Source organism: Tachysurus vachellii, chromosome 17 (assembly GCF_030014155.1).
Source record: "Tachysurus vachellii isolate PV-2020 chromosome 17, HZAU_Pvac_v1, whole genome shotgun sequence".
Lineage (NCBI taxonomy): Eukaryota > Metazoa > Chordata > Actinopteri > Siluriformes > Bagridae > Tachysurus > Tachysurus vachellii.
Window position 1 is genome coordinate 15,818,687 of NC_083476.1, and position 26,941 is coordinate 15,845,627.

General features: G+C 38.5%; 1 protein-coding gene across 4 annotated transcripts in view; it reads right to left on the reverse strand.

The window, feature by feature from the left end:
- The window catches only part of cnksr2b (connector enhancer of kinase suppressor of Ras 2b), a 37,736-nt gene extending 11,020 nt beyond the window's left edge, over positions 1 to 26,716 (reverse strand). Inside the window, exons 1-13 of one of the 4 annotated variants that reach the window (XM_060891381.1) lie at positions 26,295 to 26,716; positions 15,482 to 15,645; positions 12,478 to 12,680; positions 8,181 to 8,268; positions 7,167 to 7,208; positions 5,712 to 5,831; positions 4,930 to 4,989; positions 3,783 to 3,851; positions 3,468 to 3,614; positions 2,675 to 2,808; positions 2,096 to 2,283; positions 771 to 860; positions 5 to 213 (exon numbers count right to left, since the gene is read on the reverse strand). In XM_060891381.1, coding sequence (XP_060747364.1) covers positions 5 to 213; positions 771 to 860; positions 2,096 to 2,283; positions 2,675 to 2,808; positions 3,468 to 3,614; positions 3,783 to 3,851; positions 4,930 to 4,989; positions 5,712 to 5,831; positions 7,167 to 7,208; positions 8,181 to 8,268; positions 12,478 to 12,680; positions 15,482 to 15,645; positions 26,295 to 26,358 — 1,578 coding nt within the window. In that variant the 5' untranslated portion in view covers positions 26,359 to 26,716. Of the gene's footprint in view, positions 1 to 4; positions 214 to 770; positions 861 to 2,095; positions 2,284 to 2,674; positions 2,809 to 3,467; positions 3,615 to 3,782; positions 3,852 to 4,929; positions 4,990 to 5,711; positions 5,832 to 7,166; positions 7,209 to 8,180; positions 8,287 to 12,477; positions 12,681 to 15,481; positions 15,646 to 26,294 lie in introns of all 4 variants that reach the window. The other 3 variants (XM_060891380.1, XM_060891383.1, XM_060891382.1) reach the window with 3 other exon arrangements.
- Between the last annotated feature and the right edge of the window lie 225 nt (positions 26,717 to 26,941).

Here is a 26,941-nt window from a genome sequence, read left to right on the forward strand (position 1 = left end):
TCACATGATAGACGGAGGAAGTGTCTGAGGTGGGCGTGGTTACTGACTCCTGTCTTAGAATTTCCATCTGAAGGGCTGGAACCAAGGCGTAATGGGCGGGGCTACTCCCTTTCTCATTCTTCCTTCTGCTTCTCCTGCTGCTGCTGCTGCGTCCTATCGCGTACTCCTCAGGACCCGGCTTATCCTCTCCAACATAACGAAGCATGGAGTTCTCTGTGTGCACAGTGATATGACAATTAATTATCATGAATTAGTGCAGTGTGCAGAAACACCACTGCCATGGCCACTCCAATTAATCTGCATGCATCAACTGTTGACTGATACAAGTAATCATTGTGTACTGGTGACCAGAAAGGATGACACACCCCTGTCTTAGGAATAAAGATACATACATTCTGTAACTGTGACTAATTAAACTGAATTCTCTCTGCATTTACTCACTTTGCCATTCAACCTTACTTGGCCAATCAAATACCAGTATCTTGCCAGGAGTTTCCATGGCAATGGGGCAGCACAAAATTCAGAATCCTTCAGACAAAGAGAATTACACACATGCAGAGAAACAGCGAGGCACACTGAGGAAGACGGGAGAGGGCAGGGAGGGAGGATCGACACAGAGTAAAAACCACAAATTACAACGCACGCTGAGAAGAAGTAAGAGGGTCAGAGGGAACTGGACGGAAATCCAAATCATTATTTATATGTTAGGATAAAAAAAGGCACCCGCTGCCCTCCTACTGCTTCTTGTCTCTCCCTCCTCCCTTACCCACCTCTCCTGAGCTCTTTCTTCATCTTGGCTGGGTCTTCATAGTCGCCCACCCAGTTATACTCCACCGGCATAGAGATGGGCCTCAGTCTGCCTGGCTCACACATACCGACGAAGTGCGTCAGAATCACACAGTGCTAAACACCACGCTGCACCTTACACAGCACAGAACAGCACCTATTTGCATGATAAAGTCTATAAAAGGATCAGGACTGGATGTTTTCTCTAGAACTGTTTCAATGACAAAAAAAAGATAAAATCAGATATAATCAAATTTTATTAATCTAATGCAAGAAAAATTTCTATGTGGTTCCATATCCAATCCAAATTCCAGACATGCAACTCTAAAGTGCTTTCTTTTTACTTTTTGGTCATTCAGTATGTTGTGTTCTTGAAGTAAGAATTTTGTGAAAGAACAAAATCATGGGACAAAAACCATCATGAAGAACGGCTCCGAGTTTCCCAACGATGGTTAAATAGTAGCATAAGAATCACTTTGAATATTTATTTAGTTAGTTAGTTTGTGTTAACCCCATTTACTTCCATTTTAGTGATGAGCAGTGTGTTGAGAAAATGTGACCAAGGTCTAACGAACTAAATCCAATTAAGCACTTATTTTGTGAAATTTGACTGCATATCAAATTTAAGGACAGAATTACACTTTCGCTCTTTTTGTCTGAATCAGAACAATATTGATAAATTGGTTTTATAAGGGTTGTATTTATCCATATGTTCATTTATTCTTTAATTCATTAATCAGAACTGTGGTGATAGAAAAATCTAGATACATTTTCTAAGTGCATATAGAAATGATAAAAATCACCCAAGTACCGAGAGCAGGTCTGTTGAGATAATTCTATAAATAACATTTATTATTGAACTGCATTTATTTTCTCTTTTTTTGTGTGTCAGTCCTGATATTCAGAATATATCACATTTCAGCAACACTATAACACTGTCCTTCAGCTTGGTTTAGCAGCTCTCATCTACAACCTAAAATACACACAGCATTTAGTTTGCATCCTGAAGTTCATTCGATTCAGGATCAAATCACTTTTTTACTCAAATCGAAATGTTAGAGTTCACTTGGATCTGTATGGAGAACACCTCAATTAGACTTTCACAGACTAGTTATTTCGGTCCAATGTGATTGCAGTATCTTCACCTGTTAAAAACAGCCACACCAAGTGAGAAAACGCACCAGGATTCAAATAAAAAGAACCAAAAGCAGCATGTGTGAAGGCACCCTCAGAGCTTTAGCATAGTGAAGCTGGTTAATGAAACCATGGTGTCAACCTCAACCATATCAATCTAACCTGATGCGCGTACCGTATGTCATAGTGCCGTCCCTGCGCACAGGAGGAGGCCCTCGATTTGGGTCGTACTCGTAGCAGTACAGAACTGCATCCTCTTCCATCATAGGAAACCGCCGCCGGCATTCCTGGTCTAGATAAGAGTTCGGCGACTCAGAGCGCTTTGCCACCTCATGCTGGGAGGTGTCAATGGCTGTGCCCTCTCTACAGGAAAAAATTAAATGCTTAGTGTTTCTCTTTCCTGAGGGTAAATTTCAGACAGAGTGTATCATGAGTGAATATGTACTTAGGTGGTGCGCTGTGTTTATGGCTTATCTAGAGGCATGGATATGCAAGAAAGTGTGTGCAATCTATTTAGAGGAATTGTATTAATTTACCTAAATTTAAAGAATTTATTTTCCCTTAAATTTGCTGCTACTAGAGACAAAACTATAATGAGACAGTTTGACTTTATTTACAGAATCAAGATGATGGATTCATCCACAACCATCATCGCTGTCTTCACTAATTATTATGTTTAATGCAGCCTCTGAATGTGTGTGTGTGTGTGTGTGTGTGTGTGTGTGTGTGTGTGTGTGTGCGTGTGTGTGTCTACCTGGGTGTGTACGGCTCATCCGGTGGTGGGGGGAAGTAGAGATCCTGTAGGGCACAGCTGTCTCGTTTGGATGGTGTACTGAGGGTGCTGGTAGGTGTGGCTGCCCTGCTGCTGGGGCTTGAGGGGAAGATGGGCTGAAAGAGGGATGTTATCTTTAAAAATACTTGTATTCATTCTGTACCTTGTGTTTGAACAAAGCCTCAGTGTCTCTGATGGTCTCTCGTATTTCTTTTCAGGGCTTCTCATCTAAACTCTTCATTACAGAAAATTACAGTTTATTGTGTTATCATTCTGACATTCACTCTGATGACAGTGACATTTCCAATAGCCATTTATAGCCAATTTTATGTGATTACATTTGAAAAGAAAAGAAACTGTGATCAATACTGCACACACAAGCAGTGAGAAGAAATCATAAATTACTTAACTACTTGAGCTAAATCTTCTGCACAAAGGTTTATTTTTCTATATAACAGACTGTGATTTTTTTTCCTTCTCAAATGACAAAGACCATGAATGCATTTTCCTCTGAATCATATTACAGACAACACACACAGAAGTAACAAAAAAGAGAGATCAGTAAAAAGTAAAGGAAAAAGGAAAGTGCAAGCAGTGGGAGGAGGAGAAGGAGGAGGAGAAGGAGGACGATAAATTTGCCATGCACTCCAGTTGCTTAGAGCCCTTGGGGTGGAGAGACAGCTTTTAATACAGCAGACTGGACCACTGTGGATCATCAAATTGTACATGGCACTTAAACAACACTCCCATCCACAGACACAGAGGCCAAAAGTACCTGCAGGGCCAGTGGCTTCCATCTCATGTTCTTCAGTAAGGCAGGGGTGGAAGTGAGCGTGCTCTGAGGACGTTTCTTCAGTGTTAAGGACACTCCAGCAGGGTCACTACGTAAAGAGTTCACTAAGTTCTTTAACTGCCAGCCCACCTGAACAACCACAAAGATACGCACTGTTTAATCCAAATGCCCTTGATGTCCAGTTTGCAAAGTCACTGCAATATATGAGTAAACATATGTATGTGAGTGTGTTGTGTATTGCAGAATGAGCACAGTGGATGCTGAATTTAAAATCTAAATAACATCCACAGCACGCACCACTGTCTGATGATTGACTTGAATTACTTCATCACCAGCATGGATTTTCTTGCAGCGGTCTGCCGGAGACTGAGACAGACAGAGAGCCAGAATAAGTTACAGGAAAAGAAAGAGTAAAAGCTCTTCATATGAATTAATTTCATTAAAAAATCCACAATTCCATACAGTGAGCTACAGCACCCCAAAATGTGTTGTAAGGGGTTGTGCACAATGTAGTGATTTCATTGTCTTGATGTGGGTTCTTTAATTACCAAAACTGCAGCCATGTTTCATTTAATTTGTTCTGCCTACAATTTATTCGAAGCTCACTAATACGCCAGGGGAGACAAAGGATAATAAAATGCATCCCCATGCCAAAGTACACTTTAATTAAAGAATTTCTATTTAGAACAAACATAAACAAAACTGTAATTGTGGCTGTGTGGTTATCTTATTTATTAATGGCATGAATTACTAAGCTATTGTGTGTCTAGAGAATTGAATCTTTCATGAACAAACATGAGCTAAATACATCTTGTGTGGTTGCCTTAATGAATATGCAGTTTTGAGCGTTTATAGCTCATTTCTAAGATACATTGCAGATACATAAGACTGAAGGGCAGGTATTAGCTTTGCAAAAGAAAAGACCTGCTTAATGTTTGCAGAAATTGTGAAAAGTTTTAAAAGAAGTTAAATCAGACTTTCTTAGAATTTTAGCGCATGTGCAGCTTTTAAAAAGCCTTTTCAAATCGTTTCTAGGTCTGTCATGATCATATAATTTTATAAGTACTTTAATAAACTGCAATGTTTGCAATATTGCCTGAGTTTCTTAGCAAATCGCTTTGGTTTGCATTTTTTTCTAAGCCAAAAATGAGTTCCACCCCCAGCTGAAGTCCAGCTCCTAACCATGATTCTTTATTAACCTATGAGACATAAAGTTTGAAAAGAGGGTGGGGTTGTTTGGGAAAATGGAAAGCGTGTCATTGTTTTCATTGCAACTGTGATTCATTATACAGTTAGAAGAAAGCTCAAAATGACAAATGGCTCCTTTACGTCTTTCTAAAAGACGTAAAGCCCACAACATTGGCACCATTTTATTCGTTCAAGTTGAATTGCTTAATCTGTCTGTAGATATGAAGTTACTGAAGTGTATAAAATGTCCTCTCACCCCTTCTGTGGTCCCTGTGATGACATGTAGGCCATCATACGTCGACTTGATGTACATGCCCTAGGGGAAGGGCACAAACACTTTACAGCTGATGCTTGAAAATACTTGTCACAGACAGAGACTAGACACCTCTACACATCCACACTTTAACAGACTTTGACACCCAAGCTTCAGAATGGGGAGAGGGAGAAGGAAGATACACTGCTTGTGAGTTTTATTTTTAACTGCCGCTGCTCTGCCTCCATTCAGCATGGACTCAGACTGCTGCAGTGTGCATTTCTGTGTTTGTGTATATGCTGGCATATATGTGAATGTGTGGGTGAGAGCAATACTGCTCTAAGCTACCCTAATCCACTACATGCAGCATACATCCAGACCTGAGTAGGAGTGTGTATCTCTGCTTCTGAGATATTAGAACTGTCAACATTTCAATACAATACAATTTAGAGCTATTTAGAGGGTGATGGTGGATCCTGGAGTATCCCAAAAAAACAACAATTGTGATAAAGAAGGAGCGGCCACGAAAGGCATGGGTCGATACCTCAGACTGACAGAGCTCATGACTCCTCTTTCATTTGGTCTCTTACTGTTTTTTTCCTGTGACTGACAGGCACAGAGATCACACCTCATTAACTGGGACTAACAGGTAGTGCAAAGCACAGTCATATAATGTACATTATTTTAAATGTGTGAAACAGACTCCCTGTATACAGTACATGGTAATAGTCGTAATGCGAGAGAAAAATGTGAAGAGAATGAGTAGAGAATGTCTTGACACCCACCAGCCCCTCTGTCGATTTGATGTTGTCCAGTTGCACCACCTCCAAGTGAGCAGCCTGAGACACCATGGGGTCTGAGGAGAGCGTGATAATATGGTCACACACATCAGACAGCATCTTACACTAAGGAGAGAGGAGAAACCGAGGAGGGATTGAAGGAGAGGAAAAAAGATATAGCGTGAAAAGGATTCAAGATAACATTACATTCTTATAGCTTAGTTGATTTGGTGGGAAAATTAAAACCCCATTACTAGTTATTCAAAGATTTTAAGTCTTGCCATTTTGTATAATATAATATAATATAATATAATATAATATAATATAATATAATATAATATTTCATTGTTCTTTTGGCTGCTCCCTGTTCAGAGTCACCACAGAGGATCATCTGGCCCACATATTTCATTTGGCACAGGTTTTTTATTTACTGAGAGACAGCTCTTCAATGGCTGGGTTAGATCGCTGCCAGGGAATCAAACCCAGGCCACGGGAAAACTACATAATAAAATATAACTTAATATAACCTTCTGGGTTTATGATTATTATTCAGAGGTTAAGAGGTTAAGATTGGGATTACTGATCAGAACTTTGTGAGTTCTAACACTGATCACTGCCACTGCTGGACATTTAAGCAAGGCCCTTAACCCTCAACTGCTAACTTGTATAACTGTGATAAATATCAAACTGGATACGGGCATCTGTCAAATACTGTAAACCTATTCTGCTAAATAAGGTACAAATGATTTGTGTCTGGTCCATTTTTATCACCCCCTTTTTAACAATACAACCGGATGACAAATACAAAGAAAGAAAGAAGTAATAACAAAGTCATACATATATATATATAAAATTCAAACAAAGTAATACAACTTTAATATCAGAATTATAATATTATGTGGGAATTCTAAAATGCACAAAAATGTATTAATGTTATATTGACATAGTGCATAATGGATTAAAATGCAGGATTCAGCTGCTGAACCAAGCAGCTTAGCTCTTTTTCTCCCTCATGATCAGGAGCCCCTGCTGTGCTGCAATATGCTAAGCTTTTGACTGCTTGGTCACTGTGACGCCCCTCAACACCATCTGTGCTGAGGATAAGAGATTCTGTGTGATCGCAGCATTGTCATGAGACAGAATGCCTGCATTACACCATGATTACATAATTTTTAGGCTACCACAGATCTGTCCTCACACCTTCACCTATTCATTCATCTCACTCGTTTATCTTTCATTTTCTCTTCTTCCTAAAACAAGACACTTATTCGTGCAGCAGCTCAAGATTTCCTTCCGTCTCTCTGAGAAGACACGTGGTATTTCTCTCATGGTATTTATAGCAGGAGGGCAGTGGTGTCCTGACCGGCACTGCAGTGTGGCACAGATGAGCTGCAGAGCTCTTAAATCACACACACATACACACGGACATACACTTGGACATACATACATTTCTTCTCTTACCACATGCAGTATTTTATTCTCTGTTTCATACACTGTGTTGTCCTGAAAAAAGAAGGAAATAATAAAAAGTTATCAGTCAATAAATTTTTGTGACAGGGTCCCCATTTTTTTTTTACACTGGTTAATATAGTTAGTAACAAAGGTCTATATAAAAGATGTGTTGATTTACATAGAGACTTTATAATGCAACTGTAACAAAAATCAAACTGCTCGTGCTCCTGTAGCCAACAGGAAATACAAAACTATTTAGTAGTGAAAGCAAGTGAGGCAGACGTGTGCTGGTGGTGGTCCTGTAGCCAAACCACCTCTGAGGTGCTGGCGATGCTCAAGTTCCCTCTCCCACTCAGGCAGATGAGTGCGGTGTGACTGACTCAGCCCTCCCACACTATGCCTGCTCTTATTCCTCTCTGTCTCCTTTCTCATTTCCTCCTCTTCTCACCTCATCTTCTCTCTTCCTTGCACCACTCTGGACTGTCAGCTTTGTACAGCCGCGCTCAAGCATGTGGGTGGTGGCGACTGCTTTCTATGAGGAACTCCGCTGTCCAGCTTTAGAACGTTTTTATGACTAACAGGCGTCATATTTGGAGTGTTGCTTAGCCACAGCCTTGCAGTAATTAGGTCTATTATATAACATATATTTATACAACATGCATGTCAGTCAACTTTAAAAATACCAGACAGACATCTCCCTCTCACACACACACACGCACACACATGCCATTATGGCCTAATTCTAAAATGCAAACTTCTAGGACATCAGTTTCTCTTTCCTCCCACAGGAATCTGGCTGTCATCATACCTCACCCTGCAGATACACTATTTCAGTCGGGAGCACAGCGCAGTAAGTGAGAAAGAACATCTCTGTCCTCTTTGTACAGAATCCTCTGCCCTAAAATAATCACCTCACTCTCATACCTGTGCCCTTAAAAACTTGAGGACTTAAAATACTTTGCCAAGTCAGTAAAAATAGAAGATTGAGAAAGCTGAGAAAGCTGTAGCTCTGGTGTTGCGTACCTGTTGCACTATTGTGGTAAGTTCTAGACAAAGCTGGATCACGTTGTTCCTGGTCAGGGAATAATCAGCCACTGCGGCAAAAGGAGACCTGAGGAAGACGTGACACCTGGAATTAACCAGTAGATCACTCTTACCCACAGCTTCGTTTAAAACGAAATTACATTCAAACATTCATGTGATGGTGCAGGTTTGCTTGCAAGTTTTGAGTTTAACATATTTGGTGTAAAACCATTTGATTGACAATAACCAAATAATGAGCAGTGACTTGTGACCATAAGTATTAGTGGGAAAGAACACCATTAATAATGAATAACCCCATAACAGGCAACTGAGAATCAATGTCATACTGTAGAGTCTAGCAGCTCATTCTGAGCAGGTTCACCCACTTGTTCAACTGTGTGCAATACAGCTGGTCTAAGCCACACACAGAAGTAGAAGTAATATCATTAATTAGTGTTGCCAGGTTTTAACAAAATTTCCAGCTCAACTATATCTCAAAATAAGCCAAAAAATCCAGGCATTGGAAAACGCAAATCTCAGCCCTTACATGGGAGAAATGGTCACTGTAGGTCACACACTGATATCTGTTCTATAATCTGCCTTTCCCTTTCCCAGTCTACGAAATATATCTCACAAAGGAATGGTTCTATGCATCATAGACACACAGTCTACTCTTATACTTTGCCTTTGTTTGTGGATATTTATTACATTTTTATTTCTAATTATTTGCTATAAACTTCATTTGGGCAGTTGCAGAGCATTTCTTAACCAGTTAAATTTGGCAGTAAACCTGGCAATGCTGTTATTAACTATGCTGTCCACTACTCCTCTCCTACAGTATTTCCTGTCCCAGTGGGTCTTTATTAGGGCTTGCTGAAGTTCTCATATTTTAATACTTGGTGCATCAAGAAGTGTAAGTGTGAGCGTGCATGATTATGTATCAAGAACCTCTAAATAGACAAAAATGAAACATCATTTTATATATGTCAAAGAGCAACAATTTAAAATATCACTGGTTACTCAAAAGAATGTATGGACTTATATATCGCCTACCCCAATGGATAAGCTGCCACTGAATTAAAATACAATTACACAGGAAAATCCAAGGTGTTAGGATTCCCCTACAGAGAAATTGATTAAACAAATAGAAATCTGTGGAATACTACTTAAAGAGAGAAATGTGATCATAGGATCATGAGATCATTGATGACCTGAGATACGCATTTGAAAGTTAATATATAAGCATGTGAAAGAAATTTAACATGTACTCTAATGTTTTCCAGCCTCTGGTTACAGCCTCTGAAGTATATGTGGATTTTCTATGAATCTATCAATCGTCTATCAATCTTCACTGTACAGAAAAAAGAACAGAATCCTGTTTTCTCACAAGTCTACACTAACTGGCCAAAAATGTTCGATACCTGACCATGACATCCGAATATAGTCATTCCCCAAACTATTACAACACATTTAAAACAATTGTATAGAATGTGTTTGTAATCTTTAGCATTTACAATTTCTGAAACAAGGCCAAAACATGGTCCAGCATGATAAAGCCCCTGTGACCAAAGCAAGCACCATGAAGACATGATTTGTCAAGGTTAGATTGAGGAACTGGAGTGTTCTGTCCAGAGCCTTGACCTCAACCCTACTAAACACTTCTGGGATGAACTGGAATGCTGACTGTGCCCCAGGCCTCATTTCCTGACATCACTGCCTGAACTCACTAATGCTCTTGTGCCTGAATGAGCACAAATCCTCATAGTCACGCTCCTAAATCTAGTGCAAAGACTTCCCATAAGACTGGAGGTTATCACAAAAAAATAACAGCAAAGGGTTTTTTTTTTAAAATACACATATGGGTGTGATGGTCAGGCATCAACAAACTTCTGGCCATATAGTGTATGTCAATAAATATTTATGTGAAATGTGTCACAGTTGATATGGTTTAGCACAGATTTGCATTAGGCTAGAGGATTTTTAAGACAGGTCAGAGGTGTAATGGCTGAAGTGACACTGCTGGGCCATATTTGCCTGATTATTATTTGTTTTCTCTCCCTTCAGTGAGCTGTGTGAGCTTGCAAACCTCTACTTTTCTTAAGATGATACTTTGCCGCATAGCACCGAATTCAATTTGCAAATGATTATCTACATTTGATATGTGTCTGGGAAGAGAATAAATGAATTGAATATGAACTGGGATTCCAAAATGAGTTTTACTCTATTACAGTTTTTATATTAGATTTATATTATATTTCTCTCCCATCCTCTTCAGCTCAATTCATTGTTAGAGTGCAAAGAGTATAGGTTTGTATCTGTGTTATAGAACTGCATATTTTACACATGTATTGACACAGTTGCCGTTACGTATACATCTTCACTATAAGCGTTTTTCAAGTAAACATGTTTTCTGTTGTTTTCTCATTATATTGAAATGTGATGAAATTATTGCCCGTAATATTTGGAGATATACTACAGACGCATAAATAAAGTCTAGGTTAAATGCACTGTATTACTTTAATGGAAAAGAGTGAATAAATGAGAAAAAGGAGAGAAGAACAAAGTAAAGACTGAAAGAACCAGCATGAGCAGTTTTCTTGGTCCACTGCACATTTGTCTTGAGGACAGGTCAGTAGAATAGAGCTCAGTGTGTGTTGGCAATTACACAAATCACGGCCATTACAGTGAGTGTCATTTTGTCACTAGAAGGGACCATTTGAGGAAAAGTCATTAGGAATCTATAATGGTACAATTTCAGAGGAGAAGCTCAAAACAGCAGTAACTAGATATACAGACACAATAATCTATACCTTAAAGATAGAAAGACCTTTAAAGAGACCTTGATCAAAACAAAAAGTAAGAACTGAGGCTGCAGGGAATGGCCAGTTTGTCAAATTTACTATGACAGTAACCCATCTGTTACTATGAACAATTTGACCACCAACTCTACCTGTCTACCGTCAAAACCCTCACCTTTAATAATATTGCCGGTCCAATTCCATAAATCACCAGATGCTTGTGGTGTAATTTTCTGTCTCGATCCTTGATGTGTCATTGGTTAGTTTCCACTTATGGTATACCTATTTATTGTTGCACTTGGATAACTTGAGCATTTAAACGTTGCTGCCCAAATCCATTCTGAAGTATTGAAAGGAAAATGCACACAGCAATCATTTATAGGGTTATTCATAATTAAAGTGATCAAAAAAACTCTAAAACTCCAAAATGGTTGTTTTCACAGGAAATAATCAATAGACAGTTTTAGAGTTCTTAGAGTTCTTAAAGGGCAGAGCCTTCTGAGGCAGTAGGATATACTCATAACAGCTTTACAATGGACCACAGTTATTATATTGTTAAGTCCAAACCTTGTTCTTGTGTTTCTGGTATGCCTGTGTGTGCTGGTTACCAATTATGAATGTGATAACCCTGTGTGTCTGTGTTATGAACCCCACTATGGGCAAAGACCATGATTAATGGATGTCCATGATCAAGTTTTATGCACCTGTGTCCTGCATCTACTGCCCACACAACACAATAACCTTCTCCTCAATAAAAGGGAATCGCCATGACCACTGCTGACAAGATATTATTTGCGTAGAGGTTCATACTCAGTAGAGCAGTGCAGTGATGCTGACATGGTATTGGGTTCTGCTCCAGTAACTGCTCAGCTGTTAGCTAATAGTGTGTTCTCTTTCTGATGTTTAGACTGGGGTTAACAAATTGAGCATAGCAACAGATGGGATATAGTCAGTAATCAACAAAGTAACCGATATGGTAAGTGGAACGTATCAACTGGAAACTCTCTGTATATATTGTCCATCATAGTATATAACCATAATAACTGATACCAAACTCTTGCTGGCATCAAATCCAACAGTAAACATGAGCTGAATGAGAATGAGATCCTGCTTGGCCAGCTATAATCAAATGACACAAAGCAAGAAATTATCTGCTCTGTAGAATTATCTGGACGTGCAGTTAGACGGAAGAGCCAAAGGCCTGGACTAATGAGGAGGTGTGTCTATCACTGAGAGCTTGAATGAGGGTGCTATTAGCATACACACACACTAACACAAACAAAGCTCTAAGCTATGTGTGCTCGTTTCCAGGACAACTCATCCAAACACCTTTATGTAACAGCTTCGGTCTTTTGTTTTCCCTTTGTTTCTCAACTGATTGCACAACATATAACACATTACATAATGAAAATTAGCATAAGTGTCTTTGTCTCTTCCCAAAGCAAGTCATTAACTATTTAAAAAACATGGAAAAGAAACAGATAAAGAACAGAGCTGACCTGTCAAGCCAAGCCAGTAGACTTTTTGCAGCAGCAATCAGATCCACCACGGAGGTGAGGAAGTCATTCGGGAGCTTGCGTGTGGCTCGGCCATCGTAGTGACCTCCACGTCTGCGCCCTGTTATGAAGTTCTGCAGGTTTTTAGCGGAGGCGTTGAGTTTATGGGACAGAGTCTTCAGGTTCTCAGTCTCCAGACCATAGTTCTGGCAGCAGACACAGGGATCAGTTACACCACTGGTGAATTGTTACATTTAAAAAGAGGTATTTAAAGAATTGATTGAAAAAAAATTAAAAGGACACAATTTTTTCCTTATTACAGATTTGGTCAATCAGCTAAGCTCTTGTTTTTTTAATGTTTCTTAGATGAACTTTACAATAAAACCCACAAGTTTAATATATATATATGTATAATATATATATATATATAAATATATATATAATATATATATATATATATATATATATATATATATATATATATATATATATATATAACATTCAAATGTTAGCCACCTTAAATGTTAGCTAGATTATTGTACTTAAGTATAGTTTACATTTTTGATAATCCACTTTATTCATTAAACCTTTGTGCTGTGGAAAACATTATTAAGAATGCCATGTGGAGCTTTCCATGAAGGTTTCTATCCAATGTGACTAAGTATGCTAGGAAATGCTAGGCTTTTTCACAGCAACAATGCTGTTCCCAAAATAGCAAACTAATGTTTTTAGTTGACAACCATAGCCACCAAATAATATTTAATCAGATTTGTTTAGCTCTGGGTTTAACATGTTGCATAAAAATCCTTTTGCTGTTTGCTGCAAACACTATTTCACACTACTTTACCTCAAAGTGGCAGTGTTGCTCTGAGTCTAAATATCTATTATAAAGATTGGAACGATTTTCATTCAATAAAAAATTTATTTATGTTTATTTAAGTATGCTGAAATAACATGCACAATGATTTCAGGCCAGTTTTGTATCAAGTAAATGAACTTGAGTTTTGAGTGAAAGTAAAAACCTTCTGTTTAAGCGCTCTAAAAAATGTGTACGAATATTAGTATCTTTTTAGAACACATCATCTGTAATATCAAAGAATTTATATTAGGTTGCATAGTTAAGAGGTAGGAATGGCAGCACTGTCAGCAGGTTGTGTGAATTCTGCCTCTGATTCTTCTACATCTGTTCAAAATTGGTCTCAATTAGAGATGCGTGTCAGGTTTTTTTTCCAATCCTACTCATGTAGGATTCTTTTGAGAGTGCTGTTGGTGAAGTACCCGACACCAGAAAGAATAGTTGAGGTGATACAAGTAAAGAGACATATGATACTAAACTTAATATAGTCTTAGTCTTTGTGATTAATGTGTATCTGTCATGTAAATGGTTCACATTAAGTTACAAAAAGCTGTACATATCATGTCCCAGAAGTGTTATGAAGATAAAACAGGTGATTAGATGCAGTGTCTTTCTGACTAACAGATTGTAGTACAAGAATTACTCATGCAAAATTAACAGTCATGCTGGATCACACAGACACACAGATGGGTTTCTGTTGACGGATACATGGGGAAGTCTGTAATAACTCCAGGCGAAGCAGCAACACCGGAAGATCACAGGATCACTGTCATGTAGGGCTTAGAGAGGGATTTCACTAATGCATTGCTTCCATGATAGCTGTGAATTTATCCACCTTACTCACCCCTCCCCACCGACATACCCTGGCTGTCACTGTACTGCACATGTACATGACATTCCACACCCACAATGCTCAGCTGCACACTTGAGCCCCAGAATTCATGCGAGATTCCGAATGCAAAGGGAAAATAAATGAGTAATCATAATACACATAGTACACAGTGTCGTGCTGGACCAACTTGAAACAGGAGTGCATTAAGGGATTTAGAAAAGGACCAGGCTAAAGCACATGACTGATGAATAGGAGGCCAAACTGGCAGATCCACATTCTCATGTTGTTTTTATTCTCTATTCTGTTCAAAGCCTAATCATTCACAAGCATATTGCTTTTTCTAGCACTCCTTGTTTTTTTGTTTGTAATTCTTCCCTTGCTCCTAGTCCTGTCACCCTTCCTTCAATTCTCCCACGCTCATGCTCTTTTCATGTCAATTGGGATTTCTTTCTCGTTTTTATTTCCAGGCCAGCACACATGAGAATGAGAGAAGTGTGTGGGGCTACAGCAGGTAATAAGAGATGGAATTAAATCATGAGAAAAGTTTTACTAATATTTGGTTCTCATATCCTGGCAAATATGGTACTCAGAAGAAAAACTCTGTAGGGACTTTATATAGGAAAATAAATAATGTATGCCACTAATATCCAACCAATCAGGACAGGGAGGCATCTGTATTTGAATGTTAATCCTTCTTCATCTTCTTTCAAAATAGCACTCTGAAATTTTAACCATGGCAGTGGATGCACAGATGGTTTGGGGCATGGCTTTGGAGGGGATAACAATTAATGGTCTCTGTTTTATTATAGTAATTATTTTTCAAGTGATTGAATGTTTTGCACAGAACATTAAAACATGTTTTCTTCAGCTTTTGTCTTTTTGGCTTGCATGTCATGCAAGACCCTCTGTACAGATGGTACCAGGTACCAGTCAATCAACATTGGTAACATATCCTAGCATTTCCATTGTGGTTATTTATATACACTTCGGGTAACTTTCTTAAACTGTGTTCTTAGGAAGCTGTAAGGGCACATACATATATGTGGCAGTAAGCAACCACCACAGAAATTAATAGACAGTAAAATCACCTACTCTTTCCACATTTCTATAATATTTCCATGAAGTAACAGTTAGTTTAGTGGTATTATTAGTTCAGAATAAATAGATAGAGCATAAGAGATAAGGAAAAAGGATCAGGTTGACCCTGCCTATTGTGTTTGTTTCATATGATTGCGAGCAGGGGACTTTCCCCACTGAGCAAATATTGGGTGTATATGTGTGTGTGTGTGTGTGTGTGTGTGTATGTGGTGTTGCCTCACCAGTGCACACAGCAGGTCTACAGCCTCCAGGATGAGCTCCTGGTGGCCAATGCGAGAAACTCCCAGATCTTCCAGCTCCTGATGGGTGATGCGCAGCAGCTGCTCCCCTCCAACCTTCTCCTGCTCAAAGTTTTTAATGTATTGCAGCAGACAGTCATCCAGACCTGTGGCCGAGCAACAGAGAGAGAGAGAGAGAGAGAGAGAGAGAGAGAGAGAGAGAGAGAGAGAGAGAGAGAGAGAGAACACATGTAAGACAAACACAATCTACGATAAACATAAAACTACCCTGTTCCTTTGGTTAAATTGATGATTTTCCTCATAGATATAACATCAGAGTAAGTAAGCCATACCAATAAGTGTGTATTAATCTAATACAGGTATATTTTAGTATAATAATTACAAACAACTGAGAGTTTATAAGCTCTGTTGTGAGTAATGCTACATACAATGCAAAAGCCACAGTTTATCAGTTGCTTCAGACAGGAAAACCATTCTGTCTGATATGCATCAATTATATAATATGTATTCTTCCCAGCCTTGGGAAGCCCTACTGCTTTCAAGAATTGTGTATTTCTTTTGCATTGACTTCAAAGTACCATCATCTCCAAGGTCAGAGGGTAAGAACAGTACATGTGAATACTCTGATAATGGCTGCACTGTGAGCCTCCACTAATGTGGCATATGCTGACTGTGTGATGACACGGAAAGCACTCGGAGGAATGCTTTTGAAGCGACTAATCTCTCATGCAAGAGATTGTGTAAATTTCTGTTTGTGTCTTAGTGGCTGCATTTTGTGATTTCATATAAGGGCATGAAGACGTTAAACATACACAAGTAGACACTTGAACACAAAAACATGCATACACAAACTCCAAATATTTCAATAGACTGCACAGAATTAGATGTGAAGCAGGCAGCTGTTCAAACATTTATAAACATCTAGATAAAGATACACACACAATGAAATGCCTGGCTGTCAGAAACAGATTTCCATGGATTTGAAGGACTATTGTCATTATTAAGGGTCCAAGTGCTTGGCAGAACCTCATGGTTGTCAGGGAAACACCCCCACAATATCACCACCTTCCACACACTGACCCTCCTAAAGCATGTTTTTCTCTCACATGCTCACTAAATAAAGAGAATATTTCACTAATCTGGGCTATATTTACACACCCACCATATTCTGTACACCATCCCCACACACATTAAAAGAAAAAAGGAAGCTGTAATCTCCTCGGAGCCGCATACAAAAGAATCATTGAGAATGAAAAGCAACCATGATTATCAGATCATTATAATCATCACAGAACTCAGTATACACCTACACACATATGCTGTCATTTACTCCACTATTTCTCAGGTAATAATGTCATTGTAAATGGATACAATGACAGATATGAACCAATATATAATATTTTTCACAGACAAGATCACATACCATGTTGATAGAGAGTGATAGAGGTTAGATATAAAACAACAACATAACAGCAACATAGAAACCCTTCCCAGTTTAAGCCAAACCCACTTCAAGTGTAAATCTGAATACAGTACAGAGACAGACACGGATATTTTCAGCAGTAGACACACTGTGTTTGGGCACTGCATAATACTGCTGTTCTGGTTACTATTTACCTTCTCCTCCCTACCTACTTCTTATTCCTACCCCGAACCCTTCTTGTTTTCCCAGTGCCCCAACACCCCTAATTCTCTTTCCTCATCTGTCGTCCTGAGCAAAGCAAGAAGCTTTGATCAAATAAGCATATAATAAGTAATGGATTTTTCTAATCAAACCTCAGATCTGGTAATAATTCCTGTTAGTATGTTGCTGAGGCATAAACCTAATAGAGCACGAAGAAAAAACAGTAACACCATGAAATGCCATTTTTGGCGGCTTTTTTTGCGATTTGGGGCTTGCAGGCTTATTTTTAACCCCGGTCTGTAAAGAATCACTGCGAAATAAATCACCATGGTCTGCCAATGTAGGTTGCCATAGAAACAGTACCTGGACAAGTAACTTTGATTAGAACCTCATTATGCACCAAAAAAAGAGTGTGTATTGCTGTGATTTATGCTCGATGGCAGAATAATTCAACAGTTAATGAGAGCTTTGGCATCATAAAAGTCTTGCATCAGAGAGTTATTCAGATGGATTTGTTCTGTTTGTGTTGGTGGGCTCAGGCAGAAATGCTTAAAATGCTCAGTACTGCAGGTTTTAGAAAAATACACCTACACACATCAGCAATTCCGCTCAAACGTCAAACATACACTGGGAAAATTCAAAGGAATAATCATTCAAATTCTTAATTTTTATATTCCCATAAAAAGCATGGACAGTCTCAGGTAAGACAGCTGTATAAATCAATAATCTATAATCAATAAAAAAAGAATTGGGATGGAAGTTATTAGACTTTATATTAGAAAGCATATCCTCCAGCATATCAGCTGGTCATTGCCAATATTCACTCATCAAACAAATCAAACTCATTTGTCTTTTGTAGCAATGACATCAAACCTAGCCTTAATCTTAAGACCAGGTTTTTCTTAAACATTCTTCTCAGCAGTTTTGAGACTAGGTTTTAAGAAGATGCTCTTAGTTAGTAATTGTGGAGGACAATTTGAAGAACAGTAAATAGTAAGGAAAGCTTCATTGTGAGTATGTCTTTTCCACTAAAAATGAAATGTTTTGTGCATTTTCAACACAAATAAACTGCATCCCTGCTTAAAAAAACCTTGCTTGCTAGTTTTAGAATAGGTTTAAGACATAGTGTTCATTACAATCTCTGCCAATTATATTCTTCCATTCATTTATGACATAATTCATAATCAGCAACCATTTTAACCTAGATCCAATCCCAGTAGCACTAGGGTAAGCCCTGGATTGCACACACAGGTTTGCATGCTTATTCACATCTAGGGGCGGCTTAACATAACCAAACCACCTACTGAAATGTTTTTAGGATGTTGGAGGAAACTGAAGAGCATGGATGTAGGCTTGGAAAAAACATACAAAACTCCACACAGACATTCACCTGACCTCAGGATCAAAATGGAGATCCTGGAGATGCCCCCTCTAAGACAGACCAAAAGTGTTTAATGTTTCCAGACAGAATGGAGAAATACCAAAAGCATACAATAGAGATTCACAAGATGAAAATGTTCAGGACCCCAGGGTTGAGAAGCTGTCAGTTACATAACACATACTCAAAATAATGCGTGTTAATAAACCCCTGTTGCTGTTATGCTCAGACTCTCTATGTGCTGCCATAAAATGTTTGAAAGAAACAGCAGGGCTGTTAATTACATTTAAAGGAACCTGCTAAAAAAGAAAACATTTTACACTGAAAATGTGTTTATACTGAGAATTGTTACGTCTGTTCCACATACCAACACAAGCACTTGTTCCTAAGCTGCATACTCCCCATAAATAGGCAACACTTTCATTAAATCTTTGTGTAGTCTCACCCCTAGCACTCTCTTGACATTACTGATCCACATTTTTCTCAGCTTAAAACCTATCTGTTTCTATCTAGCTTGATTAAATCTGTCTTCTGATCCAATCGTACGGCATATGAACATTTGGCAGTTTAAATTTTGTCTGCTTCGTTCTGTCTGGGTCTGACAACAATTTAAAGTGACACTGGTTAAATGCTTTAAACCTGATTAAGTATGATGCCTTTGTATATTTTAACCGTACAGAACCACATCAAACAGAAGTGTACTGAATAAAGCTCCAGGAACTGGTCACTGAGTGAATTTGTTGAACCATGATGAAGTTACAGAAAAGACAAACCATTGCTATAAACTTTGAGATACCTACAAGCCTTGAGCAAATACAGACTGCTTCTTTCTCTCTGCTGTTTGCTTGTTACGGATTTAGGAAACAACTTGAAAAATGCATTGAGTATCCTGTGCTTGCAGGGTGGTTTAAAGATCTTTAGCACCATGAACAGATGTATCTTTCATCTTTCTGATGGATGATCATGTAATCCATCACCACCCAAGAGGTAAACCTACAGATGGAATAATAGAAAATACAGAAATGTCCAAGAAAAGTAGCTGTATTTATGCATCATATCACAAATGACTAGTCCTGATTCAGACTCAGGTATTCTCGAATAATTTATTATTAATCACTTCTCATGACACTAATCTCAAACGTGCAGCCAGTCACTTCCAAACCCTGAGCTCACTGATTACGATGATATTTAACAGCTGGGAATTGTAGCTACTCAGTGAACGCTATTAAGACTCGTAGAAGACGAGTAAGCGAGTGATTGAGTGATGAAGAAATGAAGTATACTCTGAACGAACGCTATTAAGACTCGTAGAAGACGAGTAAGCGAGTGATTGAGTGATGAAGAAATGAAGTATACAAAAACTGAAAAGTTCCTGTAGGTGTCAATTAATTCTTGACACAAATGGATACATCAATTTAAGCACAAAGGAAAAGCACAGAAATACAAGGCACATGGAGCAGGCTGAGACTGATGTTGTGTTCTTCTTTATTGTCGTTGCTTTGTTATGAGATCAAAAATGGCATTGGATGATCAGTACTCTATTGTACATTTCAATGCACCAGAGCAACAAATAACAAAAAACAAGCCACAGAAAGAGTGGAACTGCCCACTAGCTGGACAATGGGGGAAAAAATACAACAGCAAAGCTAATGGGAAAGATGGCAACTAATGTACTTTAACTGTTGATAATTAAAAATTAGTTAAAAATAAGTTGTAAGTTAAAAATAAGTTAAAAATATTCAAGCTAGATAAAGTTCATTCAGCCAGGAAAAGTCTTTTATTTCTTTTCCTTTAACACGTTATGACGTTGCAGGGCATGTCGAGTTACAGTGCAACAATACATTGCGACATTGTGAAATGTGAATTAAGTAGTTTTATCAAGGGAAAATACACATTGTTTACATTGATTACAATAAAAAATTTTCTTCAATTCAAATTGTATTGTATCGTTACAGTAACATGAGATTTTCCACCACAAGACTAAAAAGTGTTTGCTTTAAAATCTGCTTTTATAATATTTGTTTAAGAGGAAGCATGTACATGACAGAATGTTTCTGACTCAACACTAAATTGTGTTTCAGAAATGTCACTTTTAAATGCATATCTCTCAAAGGTTTAGTAACTACTTATTAACTAAACAAGCAACATAATCTATGATGATCTGTCTGTCAAGATCTGCTGTCAGAACTGCTGTTCCCTCTTACTGTATGTTGTAGCTGCAATGACAAGTCGTTCCCTCACCAACATCTCTCTCTCTCTCTCACACACACACACACACACACACACAAAGCACAGCCTGTCATTTTACAGAGAATCTGTAAATCATAACCTAGACTGAGTGTGCATAAAACCAGAAACATCTTTGAATATCTAAAGCATTCACCATACAAGTCCCAGTGTATGGGTTGTAATATGAACACTTTAATATGCATTAATATTGAAATACCTGTGCTGTTATACTTATATAATGCACCAACCTACTGACCAGTCAGATTCAATCATGCTGTGGTATAAAGAAAAGTTATCAACACCTTCTGGCCAAATAGTTTGGGAGAATGAGCTCTCAGAATGGCGAATCTTATGTACGAACTTATGTACGTCGAACTTATGAACTTATGACGAACTTATGTACGTCGCTCTGGATAAGGGCGTCTGCCAAATGCTGTAAATGTAAATGTAAATGAATCATTTTGGTTGATCCTTTTGGTCAATTACCATAAATGGAAAAAAAATGGTTGGAGCACTGCTTACATAAACTGACCAGGTTTTCACAAGAACGCATTAAACACACATTGGACTATTTGCTATTAACATTATAAACTTTAAGCATGCTATGTTCTGGTTTTCTAGCTTTATCACCTTTGTTCTAGCCAGAATTCCTAGGGGCCAGCTGAGAGAAAGACAGAATTGAGCTTTTTGTGTGAAAATCATGGGCCTCTTTGGCTTTGCAAAACCTGCTGTTTGACCTTCTGCGACCCCTTAGGGCATCACCACAAAGCTGTATGCTAATGACTGAGCAGCAGCATGCTAATTGTGACACTTTTGGTGCCAAAGAGTGTGAGACATGCAGTGCATCAGTTTCTCAAATTGTGAGATCACACTGAAATGTCTGAAGCTGCAGGGATTTGAGTTTGCTGAGATGATGTGCTAATTACTATTCAAACACTGAAGTCTGTACTGAAGGCTGTTTTCTAATCTTCAGAGCCTGTTGCCATTGCACTGATTTTCAGTTCACTGTGAGCAGCAAGTTAAAGGGATTTAATTCAAACAACAATGAGATTGCAATGAGTCACCCTGAAGCTTAACTTTGTTGGTGGTAAATCTTTATACACTGCTTACAGCGCCTTTTAATCTTTTATTCCCTCCCTGTCTGCATTACCTCTTATTTCCTTTGTCATCTGACTTTAATCTCTTTTTTTCACCTGCCTTCTAGGGGTCACCGAAGTTTAATGTTCCCTATAATTAGATCTCAAGACAACATTTAACACAGACAACAGATAAATTAATGTAGCATGCCTTGTGGCTAACATGGTCTCCTCCTAATTGCAACATGATTGAAAGCCTTAAAGAAGCAGCTTGTAATTTGTAGAGCCCTCTGCTGCCTATGTGGCAAATTACAATTAAAATGCCATCAAAAATCTTTGCCTTTCCTTGAAACTCATGGCACATGTGAGGTATTTTCAGGGCCAGAAATTTTTAAACAGAAATGAAGAAAACAATACCCTAGCCAGATCTGTTGTCTGGTACAGCCAGTTAAGTGTGATGCGAAAAACCAGAATAAGGAGTAAGACAATCAGAAATCAGCCACAGAACAGAATAATCATAGAACGCGACAGAATAAAATAACGGAAGCATGATGGCACACAAGATTCTTGTGGCAGATGATTGTGTCATTTTGGCTAAAAATATTTGAATCAGCACTAGAGCAGATGGTTGAACCCTAACAGCATTTCAGCAATAATTAAAAATGCACATTTGCCTCCACACTCATTCATCTTCCTCAGAATATCTCAGATATCTAGGTCATGTGAGCTGCATTGCAACACACCCTTTGGGCATGACTGAAGCACCGTATGTGAAAATGCATGCACTGACAATGCACTCAGCATGCATAGCGGCAGAGCCAGCTGTCAAAAGACATTGAGATTAGAAATATTTATGAGGAAGCATGTTGCACAGAGACCTTTTCACATGCTTTCATTTAATTTCAGTGATGTAAGTGTGGGGAACCCCATGTTTAGGGCAAACCCCTAATTCCTAATGACAAAGAAAATAACTAATAGTTAAAACATAACACCTTAATATTTTGGCCAAAATTAATGTATATAATTCTTGCCTTTATTATATAAGTATTGAAGTGGCGCTATGAAGGAAATGTAGCCAAGATTTAAACGAAACTCATGATCTTCTGTGAACATATACACAATTCCACTTATATCTTCCACTTACTTTAAATTATTTTCTAAGATATTAAGTAGGAGCAAAAATATTTTACTAATTTTAATACTTTTTCTACATTTTTTTCACTATGACTCTATTTGTTAGCATCATTAACTTCCCAGTTCCAATGCAAAACTAAGCTAAGTTCCCAGATTATAAAAGGTTGTTTTTTTTAATTATATATATAATCTTTGTATTAGCCTAATGGAACACACCTATTTTAAGAGTTATTATGATCTAGGTTAGTGTTTGTGCTTTTTCACAATGTGTACAAACTGTTCAGAGTTTCAGTAAGCTAGTTTGAATCTGACACATAGCATAGGTGGCTATGCTAACCGATTCACATGCACTGAGATATGCTAAAAACAATGTTAATAACAGCAAGTTGAATATTTTTTTTTTTAAATAATTTTGTGTTAATCTGCACTGACAGATTTACTGTTGCATACAAATAAATACAGACTATTTTTCTTGCATTTGTCTGAACCCAAAATAAGAGAAATCTATCAAACCAGACTGACACCAGCTAAACACAGCACTGATCCTCCCACGCCAGGACTAGCAGTAAGTATTAAAAATATTCCAGGTTACTCAATGAAGCATTATGAGGTTTGTTGACGTTTATTACAATATTACAGTTTATTTGAAGATATCGGTTCCAATTCAAATAAGCCTAAGGTTACAATTAGTAAGAAATCCTATGAGTAAATATGCCAGTGTGTTCAAGTATGAACATGGCATATTATGTGTGTTTATGTGTTCACTGTTATGCTAAACATTAATAAGACTCTACTGACAGCCTGCCTCACCACAGGGGCTTCTGAATAGATTCTCTGTCTATAAACACACACACACAGCTAAGAAGCATGCTAAATTGCATGTTCTTGTACTCGACAGATGACAATAAACAGACCAGACAGTGGTCATGTCTTCTGAGATCAATCAACTTGACACAGAGGCATTTTGTTAGAGCGACTGGATTCAATACCAAAAGCATTTAAACCCACAGAGAGGATTCTACCATGGCAGCTCTGTGCTCTGTAGATGTGTGTAAGTATGAACAGGATAAAGTAAATATGTAACCACATTAAATGCAGCAACTAAGGCTATAAACCTAATACTATCCAGGCACAAGGGTTGGCAACTGCGAGAGCAGGTTGTAATTTTTGATGCAGCTCACAAAGCAAATAAAAACAACAGAAACACTGACCAACCTGCCTCTCATCAACTCTAATGCCTCTCATCAACTCTAAAATGATGCCTGAAAACCAGATCTACGATTTCTGAAGACAATATAGAAGCATTCTGTGGGGATTCATCCCTTCTTCTTCCAATTTATTCACCTGTCCATCAGCTAGTTCTCCCTGTCAAGCGACAGCTACCCGATGAGGCAAACTGAAGACTAGCACATGATTCGAAGAGCAATAAGAAACCAGCATCAACATATTGCTCATGCTACATTACAAAGCATCTGAAAAGATTTGCAGGAAAGCATTAACTACCCTCTTCCACATACAAGAGCTCACAGAAATGCATGATTGATTAGTGTCACTGACTGAAAGGAAAAATCAGCTCTCTAGGACTATTGGCAACAGATGGCTGGGGCACTGTTGTAATCCAAACGTACTGTAAAATTTCCTGACAAACAGGGTTAATGCTTTTCTGTTTTAGAAAAGTACTTTAACCATTACAGGATAATTGGCCAATCAGTTTTGTTTACAATGTGTAATCACAGCCTTCACATTTAACTGTAAATCTCTTACAATAAATCTCAAACAATACAGGCCTTTAAAATAGTTATATACACAGTCTCTTTTTAAAAGCTTTAAAATACCAATGAATAGTTAAAAGAGGGGAAATCCCATTTCAATGACTAGAAATATAATCTTTTTTGGCAGGCTTGATTTAACCTGAAAGGAGGGAGCTGCTATTTGCTAGCTGCTAGACTCACTCCGAGACAATTTCTCTCTGAGAATACAGATTATTGAGAATGAAAGAATGAAAGGGCTATATCTATATCTTTAAGCCATTATTCTTGATCAATCGGGTTAATTGAAGAATAATAATCAGCATGATACACTTTAAGTCTCACACACAGAGCACAGGCTGATCCAGAAAGGCTATATAGCATCCAAGCCAGGCATTAGTGTGAATCTTCACTGAAATGATTAAGAAATTGATCCACTTTATTCACAAAATTCAATTGAAGCAACAGACACTGGTGTGAAAGTGATCAAGTGGAAAGCCTTTGGACTACGAATATAACGACATAGTTATACGACAGCACTAGAATCGATTACTAACTAGCTTCTGTGTCTTCCTATTTACTGTAGGGTATCACTGCTAAAAGGGTAAAAATAAATAAATAAACCTTAGAAATAATCCAGATTCATAAAAACCAGGACATTTTTTAACGTTGTGTGCTTTGCTGTGTAAAGTTTAAATTGATTCATTCTGTTTCAATAAGCACTTTATGCAGGTCAGGGTTATAGTGGGTCTGGTGGAACACCGGACGTGAGGTGGGAAAACACTCTGAATGGAATGCCAGTCCAGCACAGTGTAGCTTTTATACACACGCACGCACGCACACACACACACACACACACACACACACACACACACACACACACAGACACACACACACAGACACACAGAGAGAGAGAGAGAGAGAGACACACACTCATTCACACCTAAGGGCAATTTAGCACAGCCAGCTCACCTACTGGGAGGGTTTTTGGGAGGGGTGGGGGAACCTGGAGAAAATCTACATGGACAGTGGTAGAACATGCAAAAACTCCACATAGGCAGTAAACCAAGCTACTGTCTGCTTAATAATACCAATCTGCTGAACGAGTCACTGTTTTTTAGCATTATCTGTTTTGGTTAGAAAAGCAGACCAACTGTTTACTTCGCACGTGAACACGTCATTTGCTCATTCATTGTGACGCCACAACGTGACCACTCGTCCATAATAATAATAATAATAATAATAATAATAATAATAATAATAATAATAATAAGAAGAAGAAGAAGAAGAAGAAGAAGAAGAAGAAGAAATTATTATGCAGTCGTGCTTGTAATGTATTGCCAGCTAATATTGGGGCTTTAAATGGCAATTCCAACAACATAATACACGTTCACAGCACACTGTGTGCCTTTTAGCAGTCTGTGAAATAATAACAGCTGAAGTCATAGCAATGTGCCACCATGTGTTTCAGGCATTGCGTCAGTGTTTCAAACTGTAAACACTACCGGATTTCGACAGTGCGTTAAATGCGCATCTGGGTGTGAAAAATATACGCACATCAGATTATGAAGCAATTCTCCCGTTTTTAAATCTCCCAGTTCCTTACCCTTCATCCAGTCCACAACCTGGCTCGTTGTCCACTTGCTTACAGGTTCCATGACCAAAGCCATCCTAGTGGAAGTTTTTGCAGTCAGTGCCAAACAAAGGCGCAAAGGGAGCGATTCAGATGCGCAATTCTGTGCTGCGTAAATCTCAGATCTGATCACTGCAATCTTCTTCGTGCTCCATTGATTGTGTACAAGCAGCGTACTTAGAGAAAAGCGAAGAGGCTCAGTCAAGTCCAAATCATCCTTGAGTCTGTGTGTGTGTCTGTGTGTGTGTGTGTGTGTGTGTGTGTGTGTCCGTTCAGCGCATTCCTCCTCACTTGTTCATTTCTTAGAGTCTAAATACTGACTTGATTTCTCCTAAGCTTAACGTGTCCCTCATCTAGTCGGGGTTGTTTGCATGGCCCCAGTTCTCCTGCTCGCACACGTCGGGTTAAACTACGTCAACATCGCGTCGGTGGATGTGGACTGGAGCCGCCGTCAGCAGTAGTAAACAGCGCGCCTCCGTCTTTCCAGCTCTCCTTTGGATTTCGCGCATCGCTTGTCTCGTCATGTCATATGGACGAACAAAGAGGACCACACAGACCATTCTGCTCTGCTCTGAGCTGTGCACTTTCCAAATCAGGGAATTCAAACTATAATGATTAAT